This window comes from Tamandua tetradactyla, chromosome 11 (genome assembly GCF_023851605.1).
Source record: "Tamandua tetradactyla isolate mTamTet1 chromosome 11, mTamTet1.pri, whole genome shotgun sequence".
Classification (NCBI taxonomy): domain Eukaryota; kingdom Metazoa; phylum Chordata; class Mammalia; order Pilosa; family Myrmecophagidae; genus Tamandua; species Tamandua tetradactyla.
The window spans coordinates 74,521,169-74,534,545 of NC_135337.1; the positions used below are offsets into that span (position 1 = coordinate 74,521,169).

General features: G+C 43.7%; 1 protein-coding gene across 1 annotated transcript in view; it reads right to left on the minus strand.

Annotated features, from left to right (window-relative positions):
* Window positions 1–2,367, minus strand: part of ADGRE1 (adhesion G protein-coupled receptor E1) — a 117,920-nt gene extending 115,553 nt beyond the window's left edge. The window contains exon 1 of the mRNA XM_077120913.1: window positions 2,285–2,367. Coding sequence (XP_076977028.1) covers window positions 2,285–2,315 — 31 coding nt within the window. The 5' untranslated portion in view covers window positions 2,316–2,367. The remainder of the gene's footprint in view (window positions 1–2,284) is intronic.
* Between the last annotated feature and the right edge of the window lie 11,010 nt (window positions 2,368–13,377).

Sequence of the window (13,377 nt, forward strand, 5' to 3'; positions counted from 1 at the left end):
TTGAGGAGTTAGATGATTACTAAAATATGTCTAAAATGCAGTGGAGACCCTCAGAATTCAGCTCCCCTCCCTTGTCATCATACCATCGTCATCATCACCACCATCATCACCATCATCCTCGTCTCCATCATCATCACCATCACCATCATCATCATCATCATCATCAACATCATCATCACTGTCCTCATCATCACCATCATCATCACCATCACCATCACCATTATCACTATCATCAGCAGCAACATCATCACGATCATCATCAGCATCATCACCATCATCATTGCTATCATCATCATCACCATCAACATCACCATCATCACCGTCATCATCATCACCATCACCATCACCATCATCATCACTATCATCATCATCACCATCACCATCATCACCATCAGCATCACCATCATCACCACCATCATCCTCCTCTCCATCATCACCATCATCTGTATCATCATCAACATCATCACCATCATCGTCACTATCACCATTACCATCACCACCATCACCATCATCATCTCACCATTGTTACCATCACCATCATCATCACCATCACCATCATCATCGGCACCACCACCATTATCATCATTATCATCACTGCTCTTTGCTGATCTATTTCAAGTGCAGAATAAAGGCTGATAAGGGCTTACACCAGTGCTGACGTCCCAAAGCAACAACTCTGTGCTCCTGAATTTGGGGCCCACAAGCCTATAACCATCTCCCCATATGCTCCTTCTAGGGAAGCCTGGCCGTCAACACGTTTCACAGACCCAGACTCCAAGCAATCTCATTCATTACCACTAACTAAAATCCTCTTGCACATTAATTATTTTAGAGGCAACCAAGCTGTAAAAGAGAGAAACAAAGAACAGTCACTATGGCTAAGAGATTTAAAATGGAGTTGGGACATCATTCTGTAGGTGACTCTTAGCAACTCTCAGCCAGATACTGCTAAGTTCAGAGTATGCAAAGCCTCAAGCAACAATGTCCCTCAAAACCCTAAGACCATCCGGGCACCATAAACAAACCGCAGGATAGATAACTTGGTAAACTATCTAACCTGGAAGACAATTGGAGTGTCCCAAGTAACCACCCATCACAAACAACTTATCCAATCTTGTTCTTTATAAACCCTTGCTTGGCAGTGCCAAGATGAGACACAATTTGAGTTTCTACCTGAATCTATGCTCCCTGAATTGTGATTCTAAGACCCCAAATAAAAACCTTTCTTGCCTTTCAGCTTAGCTTGTTATATCTGAAATGACACTACATTACATTTAAACATGCAGACATTGGAGTCAAAATGCGTGGGTTTAAAATCTGGCCTCACCAATTTCTGGATGTGTGGCCTTGGGTAAGTTATTGAATCCCTTTGTGACTCAATTTCCATTTCTTTAAAATAAGGGAAATAAACTCACTATACAACAGCACTGCACAACAGAAAAGCAAAACATCTCCCATTCTTAAATTTGGACAGACAACCCAAACAATCAGGACAAATAAAGAAAACCAGCAACATGAAGATAAATAATACCAAGACAAACTGATGCCTGAAGAGGAAGAAATAAGAGAACAGACTTGGGTGCTCTATCTCATTGTTGAGGTCTTCTCACAAAAGAACTCCCTGACTTTCCCCTTGAACATAGTTTCCAGTCACTCTATTAGAGCTGCTTTCACAGCACTATCCCTTCTTGAAATTCATATTTTTAGTTATTATTTAACAAGTAATAGTCATAAAGTACACACACTCTGGAGCCAGACTGCCTGGCTTTAAGTCCTGGCTCTACCTCTTACTGGCTAAATGGTCATTGGCAAGTTCTTTAATCTGTTTGTGCCTCAGTTTTCTTCTCTGTAAAATGAGGTTAAAATGATTCAATATCACAAAAATGTTGTGAAGATTGAATATATTTGTGCACTTAAAGAACATATAACTGAGCTAGGTAAATGGTTGCAGTTATCGTAGTGGCTTCTTTTCTGTCTGCCTCCCCCTTCTTCCAGAGTGTCAGTCCCATGAGAGTGGGAATGCTTGTCTGTTGCTGTTGTATCCCCAAGATCTGGTGCAGTGCCTGGCACATAGTAGGTGCACCCGAAATACACATGTCAAATGAGTGACTATGAAGAAATTCCCTCTGTTGAGTGGGTTTTGTGAAAAGTCCATAGTGAAGGTGTTTCCATCGCCCAGCCTGGAATTATGACCCCTTGACTGGGCTGCTTATGGCCCCATTTCTCTCTGTAGCCTTTTTCCAGCCCAGGTCACCCACAGCCCTCTATTCAGCAGCATACTTACCCCAGACGAGCATTAAGCAGAAGCCCCACATTGTGCTGTGGTTCTGTGTTTCAAACAGAGGAACCTTTACTTCTTCCCCTGGGTTTTCAATAACAGAGTGTGTAAGAAAGGGAGGGTGGAACCAGAGTTGCTCAATGCTGACAGAACATCACAGCCTTTTCTGCTGAGTTGCTGCCACTTGATGATAAGAACAGTGTGGCAAGCCTCTAACTTTTGCTTTCCTCAAAAATGAGGAGAAATTGCTCTAATTGCTTTCTCACTGTATATGGTGTGTGTGTGTCCATCTCTTTTCTTTCTTTCCCCACCATCTGTCTTCCATCTCTTATCACCTTCTTTCATTGCACCTGATAAATTGCATTATATCTCCTCTCTTTCTGTTCTCTTCTCCCTTTCTCCTCCCCCCACCCCCATGTATTAGTTAGGTTTCTCTAGAGAAACAGAATAAACACAGAACACGCGCAAATATAAAATTTATAAAAGTGTTTCACATGACCTCAGGAACATAGAGTCCAAAATCCACAGGGCAGGCTGTGAAGCCAACAACTCCAATGGAGGGTCTGGACGAACTCCACAGGAAAGGCTCACCAGCCAAAGCAAGAATGGAGCTGTCTCTTCTGAATCCTCCTTAAAAGGCTTCCAGTGATTAGATGAAGCATCACGCATTGCAGAAGACACTCCTCTTTGGCTGATTACAAATGGAATCAGCTGTGGATGCAGCTGACGTGATCATGATTTAGTTCTATGAAACGTCCTCATTACAGCAGACAGACCAGCACTTGCCCAACCAGACAAACAAGTACCACCACTTGGCCAAGGTGACACATGTCCCTGACCATGACAGTCTACCCCTTGTCAACTTGGCAGGTATATGTATCACCTTAAACCATACCTAATTTCCAAATGAAAACAATAAAACACACTTTTTTTCTTTTACCTGATAATACTCAACTGTCCTGCATATACTGGAAACACATTAACTCTCTTCCAAATAGGGTGCAAGTCCTCGGGTAATAGTCATTCTTAAACTTGATCTCTTACAACTTAAATAGTATAACAGGAACAAAACAGCATCACAGTCCTCAGTTTTGTAACTGATCACGTGATCAAAGTTCATATTTATCATTACCTTCTTCCACTACCCATTCCACGCTCCCTTTACCCTCAGCAAGCAATTCAGCTGGCCGTGGTTCTTTGCCTGATGGGGTGACCCAAACCTTCATTCCTGAAGTTTCCAAGCCCTTGGTAGTCCTGCCTGGATTGGGTTGTTGCAGTTTTCCATTGATTTTAATCACAGGGCATGGTAGTACTAAAAGACACCCTAGGAGATCTATATTCCAAGAAAATTCTTCTTTACCTCCATTATGTAGTTGCAGTCCTACTTCCTCCTGATAGTCAGGGTCAATTACACCAGAAAATAATGTAATCCCCTTCTTGGCTTGTTGATCCAGTGGCATAAGTAGCCCAAAGTGACCAGGTGGCAATCTTAACTTCCAGTTCAGTGGAATCATTGTTGTTTCTCCTGGAGGAAGCACTTCCCATTTTGGAACTAAAACCTGTAGACCAGCAGAGCTCAGGGTCGCAGGGACAGGAAGCAAAAATTTTCCTAGTGGATCACTAGGGGTAATAGTGAGTGGTACCACTCCCATTTCCACCCCTTCGTTGGAGCCATGGATCCTGGCACCACACAGAAGATGCTGATTCAGAGCATATACAGGTTCCTGGAGAACATTACCCCAGCCTTTCCTGGTATTGCTACCTAGTTGGCACCATACTTGAGTTTTCAAAAGGCCATTCCACCATTCTATCAATCCAGCTGCTTCTGAATGATGGGGAACATGGTAAGACCAGAGAATTCCATGAGCATGTGCCCATTCCTGCACTTCATTTGCTGTGAAGTGTGTTCCTTGATCAGAAGCAATGCTGTGTGGAATACCATGACGATGGATAAGGCATTCTGTAAGCCCATGGATGGTAGTTATGGCAGAAGCATTGTGTGCATGGAAAGCAAACCCATGTCCAGAGTATGCATCTATTCAAGTTAGAACAAATTGCTGCCCCTTCCATGAAGGGAGTGGTCCAATGTAATCAAACTGCCACCATGTAGCTGGCTGGTCACCTTGGGGAATGGTGCCATATCGGGGACTGAGTGTGGATCTCTGCTGCTGCAGATTGGGCACTCAGCAGTGGCTGTAGCCAGGTCAGCCTTGGTAAGTGGTGTGGGAAAGAGAAGGTAATGTGGCAGGAGTGGAGACCATGGGCATTTGGGCCACTTCTTCATGTAACTTACTTGTGCCTTCAGAAACTGCTCTGGCCCTATCTCATACATACCATTTCAATTTTACAATAGAGTGCTGCTGTGCACACCCAACTTTATGGCTTGGTGGGTCAGACAACACCCAGCTCATGATAGGCAACTCGGGTCTCATGGTAACTTGGTGGCGCATGGTTAAACGTTCAGTCTCTACTAAGGCCCAGTAGCAGGTCAAAAGCTGTTTCTCAAAAGGAGAGTAGTTATCTGCAGCAGATGGTAAGGCTTTGCCCAAAATCCTAAGGGTCTGCATTGTGATAGGGGGCTCCTATAGGGGCCTGCCAAAGGCTCCAGACAGCATCTCTATTTGCCACTGACACTTCCAGCACCATTGGATCTGCTGGATCATACGGCTCAAGTGGCAGAGCCGCTTGTACAGCAGCCTGGACCTGTCGCAGAGCCTCCTCTTGTTCAGGTCCCCACTCAAAATTAGGAGCTTTTCTGGTCACTTGATAAATGGGCCAGAGTAGCACACCCAAATGAGGAATATGTTGCCGCCAAAATCCAAAAAGACCAACTAGGCATTGTGCCTCTTTTTTGGTCGTAGGAGGGGCCAGATGCAGCAACTTATCCTTCACCTTAGAAGGGATATCTCGACATGCCCCACACCACTGGACACCTAGAAATTTCACCGAGGTGGAAGGCCCCTGTATTTTTGTTGGATTTATCTCCCATCCTCTGACACACAAATGCCTTACCAGAAAATCTAGAGTAGTTGCTACTTCTTGCTCAATAGGTCCAATAAACATGATATCATCACTATAATGGACCAGTGTAATGTCTTGTGGGAGGCAGAAATGATCAAGGTCTCTGCGAACAAGATTATGACATAGGGCTGGAGAGTTGATATACCCCTGAGGTAGGACAGTGAAAGTATATTGCTGACCTTGCCAGCTGAAAGCAAACTGTTTCTGGTGTTCCTTACTAATAGCTATTGAGAAAAAAGCATTTTCCAGATCAATAGCTTCATACCAGGTACCAGGGGATGTATTGATTTGCTCAAGCAATGATACCACATCTGGAACAGCAGCTGCAATTGGAGTTACCACCTGGTTGAGCTTAGGATAATCCACTGTCATCCTCCAAGACCCATCTGTTTTCTGCACAGACCAAATAGGAGAGTTGAATGGGGATGTGGTGGAAATCACCACCCCTGCATCCTTCAAGTCCTTAAGAGTGGCAGTAATCTCTGCAAACCCTCCAGGAATCCGGTATTGCTTCTGATTTACTATTTTGCTCAGTAGCAGCAGTTCTAGTGGCTTCCACTTGGCCTTTCCTACCATAATAGCCCTCACTGCATGAGTTAGAGAGCCAGTGTGGTGATTCTGCCAGTTGTTCAGTATGTCTATACCAATTATACATTCTGGAACTGGGGAAATAACTACAGGATGGGTCCGGGGGCCCACTGGACCCACTGTGAGATGAACTTGAGTAAAATTCTGTTGATCACCTGGCCTCCATAAGCCCCCACTCTGACTGGTGGTCCAGAATGACGTGTTGGGTCCCCTGGAATTAATGTCACTTCTGAAACAGTGTTTAAGAATCCCTGAAATATCTGATAATTTCCTTTCACCCAATGCACAGTTACCCTGGTAAAAGGCCATCAGTCTCCTTGGGGAAGGCTTGGAGGAAGATTTTTTTTTTTTTTTTACATGGGCAGGCACCGGGAGTCAAACCCGGGTCCTCGGGCATGGCAGGCAAGCACTCTTACCTGCTGAGCCACCCTTGGAGGAAGATTTAACAGTATAAATTTGTGGCAGTGTAACAGGGTTCCCTCCCAAAGGGACCTGGCCTCCCCTTCATTCAAGGGGTTCTGGGTCTGTAAACTGTTTCAAGTCTGTAAATTGATTAAGGAGCCATGACTCTGTGTTTTTGTAATTCAAGTTAGACTTCTGTTCACTTGACCTAGAACTCTTTCATTTATACAGGTTGAAAAAGAATTTAGTAGACTGCCCTTCTGTTGTATTTCTAGGTACCCCATGATTTACTAGCCAATGCCACAAATCTCTGTGTGTCATATAATTTTGATGCCTGCTTTGAATTTGCTGTCTATTATAATAGCCATGCTCTACCCTGTCTTTGGCGATTAAGTGCTGCCACCTGGCTTCTGCTAACTTGGGATCCTGTCATCCCCATTGTGTTTAAGGATTCCAGCTCAGTGACAGCAGTTCCTACAGTAATATCTGACCTACAGAGAAGTGCAACCACAGAGCTCTTTAGGGATGATGGCGCTAGTCTCGCAAATTTGTTTCTCACTGTTCTGGTAAAAGATGCATCCTCTGAACATTCCTGGGGTGTAAGAGCAGGCTTTGCATGATAAATCCACTCTAACATTCCAATCTCTCTAAGCCTCTGGATCCCCTCATCTACATTATACAAGGGCAGTCCTGACATTTCAACCTCAGGTAATGTTGGCCACCTTTTGATCCATGTTTCAACCAACCATCCAAACAAACTATAATACCTTTTCTAACCACTCTAATCTCTGCTTAGTGGGACCATATCAATAAATTCAGCCTGATCCAGCCTTATATTCCTCCCACCATTATCCCACACCCTTAAAATCCATTGCCAGACACATTCCCTTGATTTCTGTCTTATAAGTTGGAAAACTCACACAGTTCTTTTGGAGTATAACGTACCTCCTCATGTGTGATACTCTGTACCTCACCTTTAGGGGCCTGTTGAGACTTTAGTCTAGTTATAGGTCTAGAAGAAATGAGGGGTGGTGGGGGTGGGTCATGAAAAGAATTAGAAATATTTTCCAAGCCATTTGCTTCAGGGCCTTCATTTGCAGTTTCATCTGGTGAAACAGGATTAATCACTCTAGGGCTAATCCCTTCAGGAGGAGGTTGGGTGGCCAACTCCTCAAGGCAGGCTGGAGGTGGGGCGACTATTTCCTCAGGGCAAACTATTACAGGGTTATCTAGAGAAGACTCAGCATGATCTAGAGTTTAAACCTCACTCCCGACATCACTATCAATCCATATGTCACCATCCTATTTTTCAGGGTCCAACTCCTTTCTAATCAATGCCCTCACTTTAATGGCAGACACCATGCAAGATTGAGATTTCAGTTTACATTGTAAAGTTGCTGCTCTAACAATAAGATTCTGAGTCTGATTTTCAGAGATCTCAAGTCTACAGCTACAGGAAATAAGATTTTCCTTCAGGATACTCATAGAAACACCTACATCTTTCAGACAGCACTTAAGCTTCTCATTTGAAGCCTTAAGCCCATCCCTTTCACTCTTTAATGTAGCCAGTGTATCTAACAACAACCAACCAACATCGCTATACCTCTTATTTCTACAAAACTCTGTAAAGGTGTCAAAAACACCATCCCCCAGAGCCTGACTTTGTACAAGCGAAGCATTAGGAGAATCAAATGATGATATTTTGACTATCTCTTTTGCCAACTCACTCCATGGACTGGGAGTGTCATTCTGATTATGGGAATCAGAGTCCTTAGTGTCTTAGAGTCCAGTCAGAGTAGAAAACCATTCATAAAAAAACATTTTTAAGATTCTGTTTCTTAAGAACCACTCCTGGTACCAAGATGCATTAGTTAGTGTTCTCTAGAGAAACAGAATCAACAGGGAACACTTGCAAATATAAAATTTATAAAAGTGTCTCATGTGACCATGGGAATGCAGAGCCCAAAATCCTCAGGGCAGACTGAAGCCGACGACTCTGGTGGAGGGTCTGGATGTACTCCACGGAAAGACTCACCAGCCGAAGCAGGAATGGAGCCTGTCTCTTCCGAATCATCCTTAAAAGGCTTCTGGTGATTAGATGAAGCATCACGCATTGCAGAAGACACTCCCCTTTGGCTGATAACAAATGGAATCAGCTGTGGATGCAGCTGATGCGATCATGATCTAATTCTATGAAATGTTCTCATTGCAACAGACAGGCCAGCACTTGCCCAACCAGACAAACAGGTACCACAGCTTGGCCAAGTTGACACATGTGCCTAACCATGACACCATGCATTGATAAATTAAATCCCGAACTCTAGTGATCTTTCTCAGTCTTCCCCATAAAAATAGCCAACTCACACTAGACACTGTGCTAGGCACACTGCCAACAAATTTTAATTTAAATTTTGCATCAACCCATTGAGGTAAGGATTTTCCCTCACCCATTTTACAAAAAGTGAAAAACTGAAGTTTAGAGAACAGATGTGACTTGTCCAAGTTCACTCACTTTAAGAGAAAAACTGAGGTTTTAACCCAGGACTCTCTGACTCCAGGGTCTGAAGCTTTAACCATTTCAACTTCCTTCAACTCTCTGCTCTATCTAATTGCTACTCAGAGCAAGAATCCCAAAGCATTTCCAGTGCCCCCATCAAAAAAACCACACACACACACTCTCACACACACACACTGTGGCAACCAAGGGTTAGGAGAAGAGAAATAAACCCAGAGGTTTAAGAACATAGTAGCCTACATGACCAGAGATCAATCTGGAAGGAAAACCTCCTGGAGTGGTGAAGAATGGCCAAGCCACTTAATAGGCCTTATGAAACTTCTTTGAATGATTATCTACACTGTTTTCCCTATAACATACCAATGCTGAATCTATATTCTGTATGTTTCAGGAAACCTTGAAGTGTTACCGTTACCTAAGAAAACAGTCAACTTTGTGAGCAAATGTGCATGCACTCTCTTGATTCATGCCTCCTGGTCTATGCCCACTATAAAACCCTGCCTCCCTCTCTGATCCGTGCAGAGTGCTGACTTCCATTTCCTAACCAGATGCCATTGGGAAGAGTCTTCTCCTGTTGGTAAGTCCCTAGTTAAAGTTCATGGGAAACTCTCTGCTTGGCATGTTCTTTGGTCTTGGGGCTGTGCTGGGTTGGAAAACACACACACACACACACACACACACACACACACACACACACACACATATGCAGTCACATAAATATAGGAATCTAGTAGTCTTAGTACCCCCAGATGTAGACCCTGAGAAAAGATACAAGAGTAAGTTTATCTCGGAGGTGACCCTTGGAAACATCAGCTGCAAGGGACAGGGAGTAAGTGACAGCAAGAAAGGAAGCTGCCCACAATGGCCATGTCATCAGACAAGTTACTGGAGCTTAATCTCGGCTCTGTGTATGTGGGGAAATTCTGTGTATGTCGTGGGGGGGGGGGGGTGAGCAGTAGAGAGCATGTCCCTCAGATTCATCCTGAGGGTCAAGGGAGCCAGGGTATTTATACATCAGCAAATCTTCAGTCAAAGGCTGATGGATGCTGCCAGGGGACATCTGTGCTCTAAAGCTTGAAGCCCAGCCTCCTGGAAAACAACAGAACCCAAAGCAAAACTCCATTGGTAACTGGCAGGTGGAAGTCAGGCTGGTGTGCATTGAGACTTTGAGAGTTGTGGGCAGGCACCGACCGTGTCTGTTACAGGTTATAGACAAGATGCATGCCCAGGTTCTTAGAAAAGAAACCCCACTTTTTTGCATTCCCCATTTTGCTCTGTGCAAGGTGAAACATCCACCCAGGGGTCATTATCAATGTCTCCCAGCTGGTGCCTTGAGGGACTCTATTGGTGAAGCTGCGGTGAAAAGCCAGAATAAAAACACAGCATATTCCACCAGAGAGGAGAATAAACAGAGCTGTATTATGCACTAGAGCACAAACCTTGTGTCATATGTACTCCAAGATGTTCACATCAGCCCCATGGGGCAGATCCTATTGTTTGTAGGTTCACTTTTCAGCTGAAGATGTTGAGGCAAAGAGAAATGTCATGGTCAGGTTCATGTCTCAGCTTGGCCAAGTGGTGATACCTGTTAGTCTGGTTGGGCAAGTGCTGGCCTGTCTGTTGCTATGAAGACATTTCACAGAATTAAATCATGATCACATCAGCTGCATCCACTGCTGATTCCATTTTTAATCAGTCAAGGGGTGTGTCTTCTGCAATGAGTGATGCTTAATCTAATCACTGGAAGCCTTTTAAGGAGGATTCAGAAGAGACAGGCTTTCTTCCTGCTTTGGCCGGTGAACCTCTCCTATGGAGTTCACCCAGACCCTCCATCAGAATTGTCACCTTCACAACCTGCCCTATGGATTTTGGACTCTATGTTCCACATGGTTCCTCATGGTTACGTGAGACACTTTTATAAAGCTTATATTTACGAATATTTCTTGTTGATTCTGTTTCTCTAGAGAACCCTAACTAATACAAGTATCTTGGACATTTGCACAGCCTTAGAACTGTTAACTTGCAACTTAATAAATTTTCCTTTTGTAAAAGCTTCCTGTTACCAGAAACAGATACCGACAGCTTACAGACTAGAACCCCCTGAATAAAGGGAGCATCAGACACAAGGTTTTCACAATCACATGGTCACATTGTAAAAGCTACACAGTTATACAATCATCAAGGCTTCTAGAACACAGCTCAACAGTTTCAGGTACTTCTCCCTAGCCACTCCAATACATCATAGACTAAAAACTGATATCTATATAATGCGTAAGAATAACGTCCAGGATGACTTCTTGACTCTGCTTAAAATCTCTCAAACACTGACGCTTTGTTTTGTTTCATTTCTTTCTTCCCCATTTGGTCAAGAAGGCTTTTCTCAGTCCCATGATGTTGTGTCCCAGCTCATCCTGGGATTTCTGCCCCACATTGCCAGGGAAGTTTACACCCCTGGGAGTCATGTCCCAGGAAGGGGGAGCCACCAAGTTTTGAGGACACTCAAGCAGCCCTCTGGTGAGACCTGCATTGTAAGGAACTAAGGCCTCTTGCCAACAGCCATGGTGATGGTTAATTTCGTGTGTCACCTTGGCCAGGTTATGGTGTCCAATTGACTAGGAAAGCCAGCACTAACCTGATTGTGAGTATGAGGGTATTTTACAAGTAGTTTCACATTGGTTGCTAGTTGACTACATCTATGGCTAAGTGTATCTACAATCAGCAAACGAGATTTCCCTCAGCAGTGAGGGGAGTGTCTTCAGCCAATCAATTGGAGATCTTAAAGCAGAAGTGAGGATTTCAGCAGTCAGATAGAAGCATTTTTACCTCTTCTTCAGCCAGCTGGCTTCTCTTGGAGACTATAACTTCATCTCCATTGGACTTACAGCTTGTAGCCTGTTCTACAGAGTTCAGACATGCCAGATTTCAGAATCATCTCTTTTTTTTTTTAAGTTCCCAGCATGCAGTCTGCCCTGTGGAATTCAGATTTACCATTCCCCAGTCATGTGAAACAATTCCTATTCTCTCCCCCCTCCCTATCTCCTCCTCCCTCCCCTCTTCCCCTTCCTTCTTATTTTTCTCCCCCTCTCCCTCTTGCTTCCCTCTTATAAGGACTGTTATGATAAAAATGGGTCTACCCAGAAAATCTAGGACAGTCTCCCCATCTCAAGAGCATTAACTTAATTCTACAAAGTCACATTTTCCATGTAAGGGAAATTCATGGGTTTCAGCATTTAGGGTATTGACATTTAGGGGAAGGAAGTGAGAAACACATAATTCCACCTGCCACAGGTTGAGCTGGGGTCCTAGTGAATGACTGAAGACACAAGAGGCAAGACACCTCTCATGATTGAAAGAGATGACCAAGACCATAAAATCTGAACTGTGTACATCATGGGTGACAAGGGCCAGGGAAGGGGCAAGGACAACAGCATGGAGTAAAGGCACAATTTTAGCAAAGAATATGCAACTGGTCAAGGCATATCCCCTTGTGACTTTCCCAACAAAGGGGGAAGCAAAGGATACCCAAGATTAATGTCAGCCTGGAGCCCCAGGTATGTCACTCACCCTTATCCTGAAGGAACGGAGTAGAGAATTTGGGGGCTCCCTGAGAGCTCCAGGGAAGCCCCACCTAACCTGACCGTGATCGTCCTAGATTCCAAACCCGTCCATGGCTCCTGTTCCCTTAAGGATGAAGTTCAGGATCCTGAAAATGGCACTCAATGCCCAGCCTAGAATCCTGTTATGAGATATATATTCAGAAAATCTGAAAGCAAGGTCACAAGTAGACATTTGCACACTAATGTTTCTAGAGGCATTATGCATGATTGCCAAAAGATGGAAGCAGCCCAAGTGACCATCAACTGATAAATGGATACACAAAATGTGATGTATGTGTGTGTGTGTATGTGCGTGTGTGTGATGGAATATTATTCATCTGCAAGAAGGAATGAGGTCCTGAGTGGCAACATGGATGAACCTTGAGGACATTAGGCTGAGAGAATTAAGCCAGACCCAAAAGGACAAATATTGTATGGTCTCTCTAATATGAACTAATTATAATGAGCAGATTCTGGGAGTTAAAATCTAAATGCAGGGTTCATTTTCTGGAGCCTGCCCATGCCAAAAAGAAAAAGTCCATAGTATAGGTTACCAGGAAATAGAAAGAGTGTAGAGAGTGGCAAGATGATGCTTAAGGTGTACCAAACTTTTAATAATGTTGATTGTGAATGTTTGGGAATGGATAGAGGTGATGGGAGCACAATACTCTAAGTGTAATTAACAGTGCTAAGTGTGAGTGTGATTGAAAGGGGAAAGACTTCCCAAATACTTGACCACTAGTATTTCCATCTACCCAATTTATTTTACTCTTTGTCACTCCTGTTATTTGTTTATTTTTTATCCATATGTTTTACTCATCTGTCCATACCCTGGATAAAAGGAGCATTACACTCAAGGTTTTCACAATCACCCAGTCACATTGTAAGAGCTGTATTGCTATACAATCATCTTGAAGAAACAAGGCTACTGCAACAGAGCTCTACAGTTTCAGGTACTTCCCTCTAGTCACTCCAAT